This window comes from Zea mays, chromosome 1 (genome assembly GCF_902167145.1).
Source record: "Zea mays cultivar B73 chromosome 1, Zm-B73-REFERENCE-NAM-5.0, whole genome shotgun sequence".
NCBI classification, from domain to species: domain Eukaryota; kingdom Viridiplantae; phylum Streptophyta; class Magnoliopsida; order Poales; family Poaceae; genus Zea; species Zea mays.
Window position 1 is genome coordinate 297,327,011 of NC_050096.1, and position 18,591 is coordinate 297,345,601.

At 44.6% G+C, this 18,591-nt stretch overlaps 1 protein-coding gene and 1 long non-coding RNA gene across 11 annotated transcripts; both read right to left on the minus strand.

Annotated features, from left to right (window-relative positions):
- Positions 1-1,263: 1,263 nt before the first annotated feature.
- Positions 1,264-4,208, minus strand: LOC100193385 (uncharacterized). Of its 10 annotated transcripts, none has more exons than XM_023300709.2 (5): positions 3,965-4,208; positions 2,847-3,081; positions 2,465-2,732; positions 2,281-2,358; positions 1,695-2,148 (listed from the first exon to the last, which is right to left on the minus strand). In XM_023300709.2, the coding sequence occupies exons 2-5, from the start codon at positions 3,071-3,073 to the stop codon at positions 2,101-2,103; spliced, it is 621 nt and encodes a 206-aa protein (XP_023156477.1). In that variant the 5' UTR covers positions 3,074-3,081; positions 3,965-4,208; the 3' UTR covers positions 1,695-2,100. The 10 variants fall into 10 exon arrangements, with proteins under 10 accessions (XP_023156455.1, XP_023156477.1, XP_023156473.1 ...); XM_023300705.2 differs by having other exon boundaries at positions 2,438-2,732; positions 3,965-4,204; XM_023300697.2 differs by having other exon boundaries at positions 2,438-2,735; positions 3,965-4,203.
- An 820-nt stretch (positions 4,209-5,028) lies between these two features.
- On the minus strand, positions 5,029-18,283 carry LOC103644212 (uncharacterized). The gene is made up of 3 exons (XR_561533.2): positions 18,168-18,283; positions 5,234-5,309; positions 5,029-5,146 (listed from the first exon to the last, which is right to left on the minus strand). It is a non-coding gene; the product is annotated as an uncharacterized lncRNA (long non-coding RNA).
- Between the last annotated feature and the right edge of the window lie 308 nt (positions 18,284-18,591).

Sequence of the window (18,591 nt, forward strand, 5' to 3'; positions counted from 1 at the left end):
CTGATCGATTGGCCAAAAGGGGTCTGAATCACCCACACAGGTGTCCTCTTTGTGACCAAGAGGATGAAACCCTGAACCACCTCCTTATTTCCTGCATTTTCACAAGAATTTTCTGGTATATGATTTTAAGGAAATTTGGGTTACACGCCCTGGCTCCACAGCCTGGTCTCACATCCTTCTTGGAGTGGTGGAAGAGGGCTACAGAGGCAGTGCAGGGAATGGTCAAGAAAGGGCTGGATTCTCTCATCATTTTGGGAGCCAGGAAGATTTGGAACCTCCGCAATAGATGTGTGTTTGATGGAGAGACCCCAGCCTTTCTCGAATCCTGAACCAAACTGATGATGAGAGAAGCCTTTGGGAACTAGCAGGAGCCAAGGGCCTCTCCTATTTGGCTACTCCCTTGCCGGTCGCCCGAAGACTCTTCCTCATAGATTTGTTTCTTTATGCTTGTTTCTGGTCTCCGTAAGGAGCATTTTTGTATTTGTATTTCGGTCTTCTACGGACCTTTTCCTCTTCTTAATATAATGAGGCACAGTTCCTCTGCGCTTTCGAGAAAAAAAATTAAGAAATTAAGATTTATTGGGACTTCCTCACAGTATAACCATGTGGAGTTGGACTGAGTTGAATATGAACCAGAAAGACTGACTGGTACCCAAATAAATTGTTAGTGAATTGAGGCTAGCATATATGCCACATAGTTACTTTACCACAGCTGATTCCTCTCTATTTGTGGCGCATGCAAGTGCTTATTAAATTTGTTCTTATGGAATTCGGATGGTTGGGTCTAAATTGCACTCTCTCCTTAAGAAACTACCTATAGATACTATGTATTGGGACTGCCCTGAGAGGTTCTAGACATCTAGGTCGAGACAAAAATGTCAAACTTCCTAGATAAATTAATTTGCAACTGTTTGGAGTACAATGAAGAAAAGGCGCAGAAATACTGCCCGGCTATAATAATAACCACACTAAATTACAAAGACGAGAAAAATATGCAAATACAAACTACCCCATAGCTCGTTGATTTTGTCTTTATCTTCAAAAGAGAGAAAAGGCAATACTTTTTGTTGCAATTCACTGTCCACGACCATACTAGAGTGTCGGACGCGATTAACCAGACACCCTGCAATTTGTTAGAACCCAAAGTAATCTACCGAAGGGGAGAAAAACCGATTTCGATGGGCAAGTTAAACGGAAATCTAGTAGAAAGGCACGAACTTAATCACCCAATCCACAGCAAGCAAGAGGGGAAGGGAGAACTAACTTGTGCCTCGAGAGCAGCTCATGGAGCGTCTCTTTCTTCCGCTGAGGCGCCTGGGCGGCAGCCGTCTCGCCGGCGGCGGATTCGACAGCTAGGGTTTCCACCACCACCAAGAGAATATTTAGGGTTTACGCACACCCTAAGTTGGCTCCTTAATAAAATGCCCATCTGACATCACCAGTTTTTCTCTCTGCCGGGCATTTTAGAGGAGTCAACGTTGGGGTGTGCATAAACACAAATATTCTCCTCCAGGCCGGACTCGCTTGGATCCGGTTCCGCGCGGGGGGAGGGAGGAGGGAGAGGAGCGGAGGCGGAGCAGCGCCCGGGACTGGAGCGTGGGGGTAGGTGGTGCGGACTGGGGAGGCCGGCCGAGAGCGGAGCCGGTGGCGGTTGGCGGCTATAGAGCGCTATTAGGATTTGGGAGGGAGCGCCATTGATCAGTCTTGATTGAGTGTTCTGTATTCACCATAGATCTTACAGCTACAAGTTTATGACAATTAAACATCATAATTCATTGATTCTCAGCCAACATCCAGCTTTCATTGTTTCTGAACGGCTGAACATTCCTCCCTATATAATTTTGAGAAACCATATACTGTATCCACTATCCAGCTTCCATTGTTTCTCACAAAGGTGCCCACAGATGGAGCTGCAGGTTTCCCACTAGATCAGGAATCTAACATGCTCTTTGCTGTTGACATCAATAGATCTTGATCAGAGCACTCATAGCACCAAATTAGATGCTGAGGTTTGTCTGATAAGCAGCAGGCAGTGCCACCTAAACTACAGTTTTTTGCCACCAGCTGAAGTCAAGCCCAAAAATTCATTTGCCTCGACCTCTACTCTGAATCACTCTCCATGGTCAAAGCCTTCAAGCCTCTAGCTCTCTGCAAGGTTGTTTCACTCATATCAGCAACAGCCAACAGGCAGTAAGAGAATGCCGATTTGAAGCTGAATATACAGGTACAGGTAAAAATGCACTTCTTGAATTAAAACAAATATATCTAAATGCAGGCTACCTTTTTAGAACTCTTCTTCTCTCTAACTTCATATCTCTCATGCGACAAATCTGATAACCAAGCTCCTGGGCTCACCATCTATAGTTCGTCCAGAAATAAAGCAGAAGGCAGGGTCAAAAGGATGAGCATGGTCATAGCAATGGAAGTGAAAACTTACAGACTGAATCAGTGGAGTGAGCATTACAAGCAAGCACTTCTGCATCAGCTTGGGCCGCTTCTTTGGCCTCTGTGGCAGCTTGCAGCCCTTCATTGCCATGAAGTCCTCCTCCTTCTCCTTGTTCGACAATGCTACGAAGAATCTAGGCAACGCGGTGGTTCCCTTCTCCTCAGCTATGCTACCAAAGTCGAACCCGTTTCCATCGAACGGTGAACCCCTCGTTGTGTAATACTTGTCCTTCTCCAGCGATAGCGCCATCGAGTGCCTGTACTCGTTCACTAGTGAATCTGATTTCCTGCTGACAGAAAGGCATTTTGCATAATGTATCAGGGGCCTCTGGGGCTCAGGGCACTTGCTCATGTATATTGTAGTTGTAGTGGGCAGTGAAAACAAAGCGGTGAAACTACACCTGCGGTTAAAGGTGCTAGGGCGCCGGAATGCCGCAATGTCAGCTCCAAGGAGGGGCCTAGTAGCACGGGGTATGGCGCGTCTAAGACCTTCAGACGGCGACGGCGATGGCGAGCCATCGTCACGCGTCTTGACGCATCGCAGCCTCTTCCGGCTGCCCCATTGCAGGAAGAGGTTTGGCTCGCTGGGAGACCTTGAGGGCCTCGAGTCCTTCGCCTCCTGATTCATCGTGTGTCCTGGAAGTGAACACGGGTAGTTAGGCACCAGGTAGTGAATGAAGTCAACAGAGCAACTTTGGATCGAAGTTCCAGTGGATTTAGTGAACTTGGGCACTCAAATCAGATCAAAACCTTGCCCCAAAAATCATTAGAAAACTATATCGCCCAGAAGGCCAGAAAAAGAAGGAGAGGAGGAGAGAGAGGCTCTTCCTCCCCATCCAAACATGTAGTGCCCTCTTATCTTACGGTCTTTACCCCGAACAAGGATGAGATCAAAATAAAAATAGAACTTCATATTAAGTGAAAGCGTAAACTTTGCACAAGGACGCTTACAGAGGGCAGAATCCTACTCCTCGGTCGATCTAGAAGGCGGAACGGAGCATGCAGTAGAATTAGCAAACAGAAAATTACTACGTCTCGGAGCCAAAAAAAATCTAATCTTTCTCTTCAAGAACTCACCCGCTAGGCCGCTACAAAGAAATCAGGGACACAAGAACAAAAAAATCTAACCCCGGAGTCCCAAAAACTGGCAAGAGGCACCAAGATTGCGCGCATGAGAGTAGGCCAAACGTCGCCCTTGTGTTCATCGACCTAAATATCTGGTCTCAAGCACCCGTGAGAACCCAAAGAGAGAGTCGACGAGGCGGTAGAGGGAGAAATCTACCGCTCAGCTTCAAGCACGACCCATCCGCCAAAACGAGATCGACAAAGAGATAAATCAGGGCCACACCTTTCCGGCTCCAGGCTCCAGCTACACCAACGCGACTGGTGCCCAGGATCCAGATTCACAGGACGAGCGCACTCAGTCCAACCCCAAGACGAGACGGACTCCGAAATCCAAACCGGAGAAGAGAGCTCCCAAATCCCAGAAGAATGGGGACGGGAAAGAAGTGGTGCGTACAGTTACAGATTTGCTGCCCCACCGCTGGTGCACTCCAGCAAACCTCTCGGAAACCGGTCGGCGGATGCCGAGGTGCCTCTGGAGTAGAAGAGGACGGGTTGCGCCGAGGCAGCTGGGTGTTGCTTCCTAGTTTGTTGCTGCGCCTACGCGTTCTGGGCGAGACGAAGGCAGCCAGGCGGACGCGCGGACGCGCGGTGCACACACCAGACAGGACTGACAGGCAGGCAGCCGGTTGCTCCTCTGCCTCCCCTAGTCTGATATCGATGGGTCCGCTCTGTTTGTGGCCGTCGGATCGAGCACGGACGGCTCGTGATTAGGAGGGGGATTTTTTCCCCTTGCCCGCCGTCTCCCGTTTGGCGCCCCAGGTGGGGAATGTGGAATGGCTATATCGCTTTGTGTTACCTTGTAGTTGTAGTGTACAAAAAACCTATTGTCGTGTAGAAAACGTAACATGTCTCTCTTTAGGCCTTGTTCGGTTATTGATATTACATGTGTATTGGAGTGTATTGGGTGGGATTAGAGTGAATTTTGACTTGTTATAGATTTAAACCGGCTCAATCCCACCCAATCCATGTGGATTATCACCAAAACGAACAAGCCCTTAGTTGTAGATGACCCGCGTTATTCATTTAAAAAATCGAATATGCTTAGGGCCCGTTCGGCAGCATGAGATCAATTCCAGGGCCGTAACTGTTCTAGGCCAGGATTTAGTGTAGCCGGGTCTTTCACTCTTTCCAGCCTAAGAAGTAATCCAACTCAAACGCTTCTAGCTCCAGCAATTTTGCCCTGTTCGGCAGCAACAGACATGCTTTCCAGCAGCAACAGATAACGGTTGAAAGGCTGCTGTTCCAACAAAGCAACATACTTTGCAACAACAGTAAAACAAAGCAACATACTTGATCAAGTATACAAGCCAAATGGTTTTAAATGCACCAGCAAAGCAACATGTTCAACAGATGCAACAGCTAAGCATCACCAACCAAATAGTTTTAAACAACAAAGCAACAAACAAATTATAGTCTTGCCAACAAACGCAAAGAACAATCTTGATAGACTAACATCTTCAACAGCTAAGAGATAGAACATATGTGCTAAGAAGAAACATCACTTTAGAACTAAGCATGTCAGTTCAAAATAAGAAACCTCCAGATGTGCTAAGCATCATCGATTGATCACCCAAACCTGTCCAAACAAATGGAACAATTAGATTGGAAGATAAAGGCCCAAGTGAATATGGTTGAGTGGAAGGTAAAGACACAAATATCATACCTACTAAGCCATCTCATTTCTTAGCCAAATCAAAGCTGATTCTTGATCCGCTTCACATGCACATATGAAAGTCTCTCTATTCTCTTTGCTCTTGGTGAAGACTGAATATGCTTTTGTATTCTCCAGTTTGGTCACTTCTTCCATTGTGTTCAGAACTGATATGCACCTTTTGATGGAGAAATCTTCACTTTGAGCTGCCTCCTTTTCTCTTGTCTCCTTTTCTCTTGCTTCCTTTTCTCTTGCAGCTTCATTTTCTACTTGCTTGCTCCTCATTTCTAGGTATTTGTTCATCATATTTTCTATGTTATCAGTCTTTCTAGGCTTCTTTGGTTCCTTTTCTTGCTTGTTTCTTGACGCAGCAGGTCTTCGTTGTCCACTTTCTTCATCTCGTGACAGAGTATTAGCCCTTCCTTGAAGCATATCTTCATTCCTTTCAGTGAGTGCATCATCAACTTCATCATCTACATCATGAACAACATTCAGATCAAAGCCTTATGGTCCATCTTCTGCATCCTGAAGTTGCTCATTCGGTTCTTCCTCTTGCGGTTCCTCAAGAGAAGTGCAATTCCAAGTCCCTTCAGCCAAGTGTCCTACACAATAACAAAGAAATATAAACTTAGCAAAAATATGTCTCTACCCAGAGCACGAGTGGAAAGAATGGGACATTTTGAATGGGACATTCAGAAGGATCATATTGAAATTCAGAAGTTCTACTAATCCATTACAGGAATGCAGTTACATTAGTGCTTAGCTGTTGTTAGATTTTAATTGTTTTTGATTTCTGTGAGCTTTCCATTTTACAGCCGACCTAGAGGTTAGAATTGTAATAAGAATTGTGCAGCTCATACAGAATCCAGAATTTTCCTTAATTACAATGACTTAGGGAAGCATTGACATGTCTTAAGCTCTAAATAAGCAATTCCTAGAACATCAGTTTTGTTATATATATGCAGCCTGAAACATGGGTCAGTTGCCTAAAACAGCTTGGACAACTAGCTGAATTTATCCTCAAGCTAAACCTATCGCCATATGCAGTGAGTGAAACATGGGTCCATCTCTGCACCGTATGAATATTGATGGCTCTAGTGTAAATGTGCTTATGTGATGAAAACTAAAAAGACTGTTTTGCCAACCAAAATTCTCTAACCAAAAGCACTCGACTACTAACAAATTTTCATCTCCAGACATTGTACCCATAAGGATTATGATGTTTTGTAGAAAATCCAGTAAGCTTTATGATGTTTGGAAACTTACCATCATAAAGCTCTCCCAAAGCATCAAAGAGCGGGAAGGTTGCCTTGTTGTTGTTAAACTTCTTGATTTTAGGAAATGTCTGCACAATTAAAAAACATTGATCAAATACGAGATTATCATTATAAGGTTATCCTACATAACTAATTTGGTAATTGAATTTCAAGAAATCAACTTACCACCATGTGATTCTCCCACAAAGCCGGTGGTCCTTCAACCATATTCCTTTTCTCATTCCAGGCGGACCCACTCTATTGCTTTACTGCTTTGAGCATCTTGTAGTCTCTCTTCAGCTGACCTTCTTTATCCTGAATTTGAGACTTTGTAAAGGAGACATACTTGTTCCTCACATGAAACTCCTTGACCATTCTATTTCACCCTTCGGAGTTCCAATCATTGTCACCTCTATATCCACTATCTTTAAATTCATGGAGAATGTCAACAAGAGACCTCTTAAGGCCTGGATTCCAATCCGCTCTTTGTTTCACTACTACATAAACAATGGTCACACATCAGTAATACAAAACTTACAAGAAAGCATGAAGAAACATTGAACACAATACCTCTTGGAGAACTTCCACTCTTTTTTGCCCCACTACATTTAGGAGAAGTCTTCTTTTTAGTAGCACTTGTTGTAGGAATGAACCTATGCAACTTTGGGGGAACCACCTATGTTGAACCTTGGGGAGCCTTTTCCAACCATAGCTTTTTAAAGAAAAAACTTATTACATTTTACAATACTACTAACTTAAAGTGTTGTTTTACATGTTACAATACTACTAATTAAATTATTACAACTTATACAACCACAAAAATACTAATTTAGATGTTGTTGGTATTGAGCCCACATTTCTTGGGCGATGGTATCTCTTAAAGCATTGCCTTGTGTAGTGCCTGGGTCACTCATTTGATCACCACTTGGTAGAGCAACAAAGTTTGATGGATCAATATTATCCGGCTGATGATCTAACCAATCCTCATCACCATGAAGTGATCGGATTAGATTGTGGAAGATGGCAGCAGCTATAGGTATCTTTACTTGGTTTTCCAGTGTGTGGAACATGGCAACTTTGAGAATGGGGAAGCGCTTTTTAAGCACCCCCAAAGCCCTTTCCACATGGTTCCTCAGAAGTGCGTGGCGATGGTTGAAGAGCTCCTTCGGGTTCTGTGGTCTTCGATGTCCAGCCCCAAATTCCTTCAAGTGGTACCGAGCTCCTCAGTATGGAGCAAGAAAAGATGGAGTATTTGCATACCCTCCATCAACTAGATAGATTTTTCCTGGAGGTACCTAGAAGCCCTTGCTCAAAGCTGATCTTAGCACTCTAGAATCTATGGCCGATCCCTCCCATCCACTAGAAACAAAAGTGATATTGAGATCGAAATCACATGCCACCATCACATTTATGCTAAGTGTTCCCTTCTGATTTCGAAAAGGAGAATGTTTATCAGGAGATATAGAAATAGGAATATGAGTTCCATCAATGGCACCAAGACAATTCTTAAAGAATGGATAGAATCTAGGATTATCTTGTATTTTTTGATGCACTTGATTAGGATCAGGAGGCTGAATGAAACGACGAGAGAGAACATGAATGACCTTCTTAAAGAAGTGGTTGATGTGATGATGGAAGGTGTCATTACTATGACCAAAGTACACTTGGAGATCCTGATATGAGGCGTTGCGACTTAGCATGTATAAGAAGAACCCCAACTTCTCCTCGACCGTGATCCTTGTATCAACGACGATTCTTCTCCTTCTAAGATAAGTTGCCAGCTCTCTAAAGATGTGTTGTTCCATCCTAAATGTAACTTGACAGTTCTGTACATGTCCCTCAAGGAGTCTTCGAACCTTAACCTCGCCTGTCTCATCTGATGTATGGCGTTTCTTCTTTTGTCCCCCACTTCTAGTTGAACCCATTAGATATAAGGCAGGGAAAATAAACAACATCATATTGTCATCTTCTTCTTCCCTCCTCTTTCTAATATGATCTCGCAATGACATACTCATTGTAGAACTAAAGAATATAGATTTATTGTCAGGTAGAAGTTAAATAATAAAATAGAATTAAAGCAAATCATGTATCATTTCAAAAGTACAAATAATAAGTGAAAGGGAATTAGGCTTACACCTAGTTCCTATATAATTTTGGTGGTTGAATTGCCCAACACAAATCTTTGGACTAACTAGTTTGTTCTAGTGTATAAGTTATACAGGTGTCAAAGGTTCACAACATAGCCAATAAAATGACCAAGTGTTGGGTTCAACAAAAGGGCAAAGAGCCAACCGTAGGCCCTCTGGTCTGGGCGCACCGGACTGTCCGGTGTGCCACCGGACAGTGTCCGGTGCACCACCGGACAGTGTCCGGTGCACCAGGGGACTCCAGCTCGAACTCGTCACCTTCGGGAATTTCTGGGGCTCTCGCGCTATAATTCACCGGACTGTCCGGTGTACACCGGACAGTGTCCGGTGCGCCATGGAGAAGCGGCCTCAGGAACTCTTCAGCTTCGGGAAAAGCCAACGGCTCGTCCGCTATAATTCACCGGACATGTCCGGTGTGCACCGGACTGTCCGGTGTGACTCCAGTGCAACGGCTATCCCGCGCCAACGGCTACCTGCAGAGGCATTAAATGCGCCGCAGCGCGCGCAGACGTCAGGTTTGCCCATACTGGCGCACCGGACAATGAACAGGAGCTGTCCGGTGCGCCACCGGACATCAAGGGTGGCCCACAAGTCAGAACTCCAACGGTCAGATTCCAACGGCACTGATGACGTGGCAGGGGCACCGGACATGTCCGGTGTGCACCGGACTGTCCGGTGCGCCATCGAGCAGACTGGCTCCCCAACGGCCACATTTGGTGGTTGGGGCTATAAATACCCCAACCACCCCACATTCATTGCCATCCAAGTTTTCCACTTCTCAACCACTTACAAGAGCTAGGCATTCAATTCTAGACACATTCAAAGAGATCAAATCCTCTCCAATTCCACACAAAACCCTAGTGACTAGAGAGAGTGATTTGCCGTGTTCATTTGAGCTCTTGCGCTTGGATCGCATTCTTTCTTTCTCTTTTGCTCTTATGATCAACACTCAATTGTAACCGAGGCAAGAGGCACCGATTGTGTGGTGGCCCTTGCGGGGAAGTTTTGTTCCCGGTTGATTGAGAAGAAGGAAAGCTCACTCGGTCCGAGGGACCGTTTGAGAGAGGGAAGGGTTGAAAGAGACCCGGCCTTTGTGGCCTCCTCAACGGGGAGTAGGTTTGCAAGAACCGAACCTCGGTAAAACAAATCCACGTGTCACTCTCCTTATTTGCTTGCGATTTGTTTTGCGCCCTCTCTTGCGGACTCATTTATTATCACTAACGCTAACCCCGGCTTGTAGTTGTGATTATTTTTTGTAAATTTCAGTTTCGCCCTATTCACCCCCCCTCTAGGCGACTATCAATTGGTATCAAAGCCCGGTGCTTCATTAGAGCCTAACCGCTCGAAGTGATGTCGGGAGATCACGCCAAGAAGGAGATGGAGACCGGCGACGACAAGCCCACTACAAGCCAAGGGAGCACTTCATCTTCATCGGAAGAGTCCCGCACCAAGAGAAGAGAGAAGAAAAAATCCTCCAAGCGGAAGGAGAAAAGATCTTCCTCTTCTCACCATAAGGAGAAGAAGGAAAAATCTTCTCACAAGCCGCATCGGAGTGGGGACAAGCACAAAAGGATGAGGAAGGTGGTCTTCTACGAGACCGACACTTCATCGACCTCCACCTCCGGCTCCGACGCGGCGTCCGTCACTTCTAAACGCCAAGAGCGTAAGAAGTATAGTAAGATCCCCCTACGCTACCCTCGCATTCCTAAACATACACCTTTACTTTCCGTCCCATTAGGCAAACCACCAACTTTTAATGGTGAAGATTACGCTATGTGGAGTAATTTGATGCGATTTCATCTAACCTCTCTCCACAAAAGATTATGGGATGTTGTTGAGTATGGTGTACAGGTACCATCCGTAGGGGATGAGGACTACGACACGGACGAAGTGGCCCAAATCGAGCACTTCAACTCTCAAGCCACAACCATTCTCCTTGCCTCTTTAAGCAAGGAGGAATACAACAAAGTACAAGGGTTGAAGAACGCCAAGGAGATTTGGGACCTACTCAAGACAGCGCATGAGGGTGATGAACTCACCAAGATCACCAAGCGGGAAACGATCGAGGGGGAGCTCGGTCGCTTCCGTCTTCGCCAAGGGGAGGAGCCACAAGACATGTACAACCGGCTCAAGACCTTGGTGAACCAAGTGCGCAACCTCGGGAGCACAAAATGGGATGACCACGAAGTGGTTAAGGTTATTCTGAGAGCCCTTATTTTCCTTAACCCTACTCAAGTACAATTAATTCGTGGCAATCCTAGATATACACAAATGACCCCCGAGGAAGTCATCGGGAATTTTGTTAGTTTTGAATGCATGATTAAGGGCTCCAAGAAGATCAACGAGCTTGATGAGCCTTCCACATCCGAGGCGCAACCCGTGGCCTTCAAGGCAACGGAGGAGGAGTCTACACCAAGTAGACAACCAATTGACGCCTCCAAGCTCGACAACGAGGAGATGGCCCTAATCATCAAAAGCTTCCGGCAAATCCTCAAGCAACGGAAGGGGAAGGACTACAAATCCCGTTCCAAGAAGGTTTGCTACAAGTGTGGTAAGCCCGGTCACTTTATTGCTAAATGTCCATTATCAAGTGACAGTGACAGGGACAACGACAAGAAGGGCAAGAGGAAGGAGAAGAAGAAGTACTACAAGAAGAAGGGCGGCGATGCCCATGTTTGTCGGGAGTGGGACTCCGACGAAAGCTCAAGCGACTCCTCCGACGACGAGGACGCCGCCAACATCGCCGTCACCAAAGGCCTCCTCTTCCCCAACGTCGGCCACAAGTGCCTCATGGCCAAGGACGGCAAAAAGAAGGTAAAATCAAGGTCCTCCACTAAATATGAAACATCTAGTGATGAGGATGATAAAAATGAGGAGGATAACTTGCGTATTCTTTTTGCCAACCTTAACATGGAACAAAAAGAAAAATTAAATGAGCTAATTAGTGCTATCCATGAAAAGGATGATCTCTTGGACTCCCAAGAGGACTTCCTAATCAAGGAAAACAAGAAACATGTTAAGGTTAAAAATGCTTATGCTCTAGAAAGAGAAAAATGTGAAAAATTATCTAGTGAGCTAAGCACTTGCCATGAGATTTTAGACAACCTTAGAAATGAAAATGCTAATTTGTTGGCTAAGGTTGATTCTCATGTTTGCATTGATCCTAGAAATGATGATGTTGATTTGCTTGCTAGGATTGATGAATTGAATGCTTCTATCACTAGCCTTAGAAATGAGAATGAGAAATTAATTGCTAAGGCTAAGGATTTTGATGTTTGCAATACTACTATTTCTGACCTTAGAACTAAGAATGATTTGTTGCATGCTAAGGTTATTGAATTAAAGTCTTGCAAACCCTCTACATCTACTATTGAGCATGTGTCCATTTGCACTAGATGTAGAGATATTAACATTGATGCTATCCATGATCACCTTGCCTTAATTAAAAAACAAAATGATCACATAGCACAACTTAATGCTAAAATTAGAGAGCATGACTTAGAAAATGAAAAATTTAAATTGGCTAGAAGCATGCTCTATAATGGGAGACGCCCGGGCATTAAGGACGGCATTGGCTTTCAAAGGGGAGACAATGTCAAAATTAATGCCCCTCCTAAGAACTTGTCTAACTTTGTTAAGGGTAAGGCTCCCATGCCTCAGGATAACGAGGGTTACATTTTGTACCCTGCCGGGTATCCTGAGAATAAGATTAAGAAAATTCATTCTAGGAAGTCTCACTCTGGCCCTAATTATGCTTTTATGTATAAGGGTGAGACATCTAGATCTAGGCAACCAACCCATGCCAAGTTGCCTAGAAAGAAAACTATTAATGCATCAAATGATCATGCCATTTCATTTAAAACTTTTGATGCATCTTATGTGTTGACTAGCAAATCTGGCAAGGTAGTTGCCAAAATTGTTGGGGGCAAACACAAGGGCTCCAAGACTTGTGTTTGGGTACCCAAAGTTCTTGTATCTAATGCCAAAGGACCCAAAACCGTTTGGGTACCTAAAACAAAGAACTAAACTTGTTTTGTAGGTTTATGCATCCGGGGGCACAAGTTGGATACTCGACAGCGGGTGCACAAACCACATGACCGGGGAGAAAAGGATGTTCTCCTCATATGAGAAAAACCAGGATCCCCAACGAGCTATCACATTCGGGGATGGAAATCAAGGTTTGGTCAAAGGTTTGGGTAAAATTGCTATATCTCCTGACCATTCTATTTCCAATGTTTTTCTTGTAGATTCATTAGATTACAATTTGCTTTCCGTATCCCAATTATGTCAAATGGGCTACAACTGTCTTTTTACTGATATAGGTGTCACTGTCTTTAGAAGAAGTGATGATTCAATAGCATTTAAGGGTGTGTTAGAGGGTCAGCTATACTTAGTAGATTTTGATAGAGCTGAGCTCGACACATGTTTAATTGCTAAGACTAACATGGGTTGGCTCTGGCACCGCCGACTAGCCCATGTTGGGATGAAGAATCTTCATAAGCTTCTAAAGGGAGAGCACATTTTAGGACTAACCAATGTTCATTTTGAGAAAGACAGGATTTGTAGCGCATGCCAAGCAGGGAAGCAAGTTGGCACTCATCATCCACACAAGAACATAATGACGACTGACAGGCCACTGGAGCTCCTACACATGGATCTATTCGGCCCGATCGCTTACATAAGCATCGGCGGGAGTAAGTACTGTCTAGTTATTGTGGATGATTATTCTCGCTTCACTTGGGTATTCTTTTTACAGGAAAAATCTCAAACCCAAGAGACCTTAAAGGGATTCTTGAGACGAGCTCAAAATGAGTTCGGCTTAAGGATCAAGAAAATAAGAAGCGACAATGGGACGGAGTTCAAGAACTCTCAAATTGAAAGCTTTCTTGAGGACGAGGGCATCAAGCATGAGTTCTCTTCTCCCTACACGCCACAACAAAATGGTGTAGTGGAGAGGAAAAATCGAACTCTATTGGACATGGCAAGAACCATGCTTGATGAGTACAAGACACCGGACCGGTTTTGGGCCGAAGCGGTCAACACCGCCTGCTACGCCATCAACCGGTTATATCTTCACCGAATCCTCAAGAAGACATCATATGAACTCCTAACCGGTAAAAAGCCCAACATTTCATATTTTAGAGTTTTTGGTAGCAAATGCTTCATTCTTATTAAAAGAGGTAGAAAATCTAAATTTGCTCCTAAAACTATAGAAGGCTTTTTACTAGGATATGACTCAAACACAAGGGCATATAGGGTCTTTAACAAGTCCACTGGACTAGTTGAAGTCTCTTGTGACGTTGTGTTTGATGAAACTAACGGCTCTCAAGTAGAGCAAGTTGATCTTGATGAGATAGGTGAAGAACAGGCTCCATGCATCGCGCTAAGGAACATGTCCATCGGGGATGTGTGTCCTAAGGAATCCGAAGAGCCTCCAAGTACACAAGATCAACCATCCTCCTCCATGCAAGCATCTCCACCAACTCAAAATGAGGATGAGGCTCAAAATGATGAAGAGCAAAATCAAGAAGACGAGCCACCTCAAGATGATGGCAATGATCAAGGGGGAGATGCAAATGAGGAAGACAAGGAGGAAGAGGAACAAAGACCGCCACACCCAAGAGTCCACCAAGCAATCCAACGAGATCACCCCGTCGACACCATCCTCGGCGACATTCATAAGGGGGTAACTACTCGATCTCGGGTTGCTCATTTTTGTGAACATTACTCTTTTGTTTCCTCTATTGAGCCACACAGGATAGAGGAAGCTCTCCAAGATTCGGATTGGGTGGTGGCGATGCAAGAGGAGCTCAACAATTTCACAAGGAATGAGGTCTGGCATTTAGTTCCACGTCCTAACCAAAATGTTGTAGGAACCAAATGGGTCTTCCGCAACAAGCAAGATGAGCATGGTGTGGTGACAAGGAACAAAGCTCGACTCGTGGCCAAAGGGTATTCACAAGTCGAAGGTTTGGATTTCGGTGAAACCTATGCACCCGTAGCTAGGCTTGAGTCAATTCGCATATTATTGGCCTATGCTACTTACCATGGCTTCAAGCTTTATCAAATGGACGTGAAGAGTGCCTTCCTCAATGGACCAATCAAGGAAGAGGTCTATGTTGAGCAACCTCCCGGCTTTGAAGACAGTGAGTATCCTAATCACGTCTATAGGCTCTCTAAGGCGCTTTATGGGCTCAAGCAAGCCCCAAGAGCATGGTATGAATGCCTTAGAGATTTCCTTATTACCAATGGCTTCAAAGTCGGCAAGGCCGATCCTACACTCTTTACTAAAACTCTTGAAAATGACTTGTTTGTATGCCAAATTTATGTTGATGATATTATATTTGGGTCTACTAACGAGTCTACATGTGAAGAGTTTAGTAGGATCATGACACAGAAATTCGAGATGTCGATGATGGGGGAGTTGAAGTATTTTCTAGGATTCCAAGTCAAGCAACTCCGAGAGGGCACCTTCATTAGCCAAACGAAGTACACTCAAGACATTCTTGCTAAGTTTGGGATGAAGGATGCCAAACCCATCAAGACACCCATGGGAACTAATGGGCATCTCGACCTCGACACGGGAGGTAAGTCCGTGGATCAAAAGGTATACCGGTCGATGATTGGTTCATTGCTTTATTTATGTGCATCTCGACCGGACATTATGCTTTCCGTTTGCATGTGTGCAAGATTCCAATCCGACCCTAAGGAATCACACCTTACGGCCGTAAAACGAATCTTGAGATATTTGGCTTATACACCTAAGTTTGGGCTTTGGTACCCTCGGGGATCCACATTTGATTTACTTGGTTATTCGGATGCCGATTGGGCAGGGTGCAAAATCAATAGGAAGAGCACATCGGGGACTTGCCAGTTCTTGGGAAGATCCTTGGTGTCTTGGGCTTCAAAGAAGCAAAATTCGGTCGCTCTTTCCACCGCCGAAGCCGAGTACATTGCCGCAGGACATTGTTGCGCGCAATTGCTTTGGATGAGGCAAACCCTGCGGGACTACGGTTACAAATTAAACAAAGTCCCTTTGCTATGTGATAATGAGAGTGCAATTAAAATGGCCGACAATCCCGTCGAGCATAGCCGCACTAAGCACATAGCCATTCGGTATCATTTTCTTAGGGATCACCAACAAAAGGGGGATATCGAGATTTCTTATATTAATACTAAAGATCAATTAGCCGATATCTTTACCAAGCCACTTGATGAACAATCTTTTACCAGACTTAGGCATGAGCTCAATATTCTTGATTCTAGAAATTTCTTTTGCTAAGCTTGCACATAGCTCATTTGAATACCTTTGATCATATCTCTTTTATATGCTATGACTAATGTGTTTTCAAGTTTATTTCAAACCAAGTCATAGGTATATTGAAAGGGAATTGGAGTCTTCGGCGAAGACAAAGGCTTCCACTCCGTAACTCATACTTCGCCACCACTCCGAGCAACTCTCTCTTCTTTGGGGAAGAAATGAGCATCAAGGAAAAGGACTTCATCCTTGGGGGAGAGAGTAAAAGCTCAAACGCAAAAGGACTTCGTCTTTGGTATAATCTTAACTCACTTATTTCTGACCAAAGGGGAAGATTGCACTTAAAGGGCTCTAATGATTCTGTTTTTGGCGATTCATGCCAAAAAGGGGGAGAAATGAGCCCAAAGCAAAAGGACCGCACCACCACCACCAAATTCAAAAACTTAGTGTTTTCCAAAAGTCTTTATCATTTGGTATCCTATTGTGTTCAAAAGGGGGAGAAAGTAGTATTTCAAAAATGGTATATCAAAACCCTCTTGAACACTAAGAGGTGGATCTCTTTTAGGGGGAGTTTTGTTTAGTCAAAGGAAAAGCATTTGAAACAGGGGGAGAAAAATTTCAAATCTTGAAAATGCTTTTGCAAACTCTTATTTATGTACCTTTGACTATTTGCAAAAGATCTTTTGAAATGGATTTACAAAAAGAATTTGCAAAAACAAAACATGTGGTGCAAACGTGGTCCAAAATGTTATATAAGAAAGAAACATTCCTTGCATATCTTGTAAGTAGTTACATTGGCTAAATTCCAAGCAACCTTTGCACTTATTTTATGCAAACTAGTTCAATTATGCACTTCTATATTTGCTTTGGTTTGTGTTGGCATCAATCACCAAAAAGGGGGAGATTGAAAGGGAATTAGGCTTACACCTAGTTCCTATATAATTTTGGTGGTTGAATTGCCCAACACAAATCTTTGGACTAACTAGTTTGTTCTAGTGTATAAGTTATACAGGTGTCAAAGGTTCACAACATAGCCAATAAAATGACCAAGTGTTGGGTTCAACAAAAGGGCAAAGAGCCAACCGTAGGCCCTCTGGTCTGGGCGCACCGGACTGTCCGGTGTGCCACCGGACAGTGTCCGGTGCACCACCGGACAGTGTCCGGTGCACCAGGGGACTCCAGCTCGAACTCGTCACCTTCGGGAATTTCTGGGGCTCTCGCGCTATAATTCACCGGACTGTCCGGTGTACACCGGACAGTGTCCGGTGCGCCATGGAGAAGCGGCCTCAGGAACTCTTCAGCTTCGGGAAAAGCCAACGGCTCGTCCGCTATAATTCACCGGACATGTCCGGTGTGCACCGGACTGTCCGGTGTGACTCCAGTGCAACGGCTATCCCGCGCCAACGGCTACCTGCAGAGGCATTAAATGCGCCGCAGCGCGCGCAGACGTCAGGTTTGCCCATACTGGCGCACCGGACAATGAACAGGAGCTGTCCGGTGCGCCACCGGACATCAAGGGTGGCCCACAAGTCAGAACTCCAACGGTCAGATTCCAACGGCACTGATGACGTGGCAGGGGCACCGGACATGTCCGGTGTGCACCGGACTGTCCGGTGCGCCATCGAGCAGACTGGCTCCCCAACGGCCACATTTGGTGGTTGGGGCTATAAATACCCCAACCACCCCACATTCATTGCCATCCAAGTTTTCCACTTCTCAACCACTTACAAGAGCTAGGCATTCAATTCTAGACACATTCAAAGAGATCAAATCCTCTCCAATTCCACACAAAACCCTAGTGACTAGAGAGAGTGATTTGCCGTGTTCATTTGAGCTCTTGCGCTTGGATCGCATTCTTTCTTTCTCTTTTGCTCTTATGATCAACACTCAATTGTAACCGAGGCAAGAGGCACCGATTGTGTGGTGGCCCTTGCGGGGAAGTTTTGTTCCCGGTTGATTGAGAAGAAGGAAAGCTCACTCGGTCCGAGGGACCGTTTGAGAGAGGGAAGGGTTGAAAGAGACCCGGCCTTTGTGGCCTCCTCAACGGGGAGTAGGTTTGCAAGAACCGAACCTCGGTAAAACAAATCCACGTGTCACTCTCCTTATTTGCTTGCGATTTGTTTTGCGCCCTCTCTTGCGGACTCATTTATTATCACTAACGCTAACCCCGGCTTGTAGTTGTGATTATTTTTTGTAAATTTCAGTTTCGCCCTATTCACCCCCCCTCTAGGCGACTATCAATAAGGAGTAAAGCAAACCATATATACGCACAAAGAATTTAATACCTTTTGGAGTTGGTACCGGATCCCAAGAGGGAGGAGGTTCACCTTCCCCAACTATAATTGGTGTTGTAGGGATCTACATGTAACAACTCAAATAAGTAGCTGGAAAACACATGAATCTAGGCACATAAATGAATCGGGATAAATAAATCTATGCAGGACAAATGAATCTAGGTTTGTAGTTAGAGAATGATTTAAACAACATAGATTTGGAAAGCTAATCTAGACATTTTTGAAAAACAAAACAAAACTGACGACATTGACATTCTTTTTTCTCTATATACACATTTAACATCAAATTAGTATAGCACAAACACGAAAGGAAAATATCTAACAAATAATTGAAACAGTCTACAATGGAAACTATATTGCGAGCACAACCTATTGAGGAATCATTAATGCCTAGTGTTGAGACTATTTCCAAGGT

Excerpts from the sequence above, each read along its gene's own strand:
- LOC100193385 (XM_023300687.2), bottom strand. The coding sequence starts at position 3,073 with ATGAATCAGGAGGCGAAGGACTCGAGGCCCTCAAGGTCTCCCAGCGAG.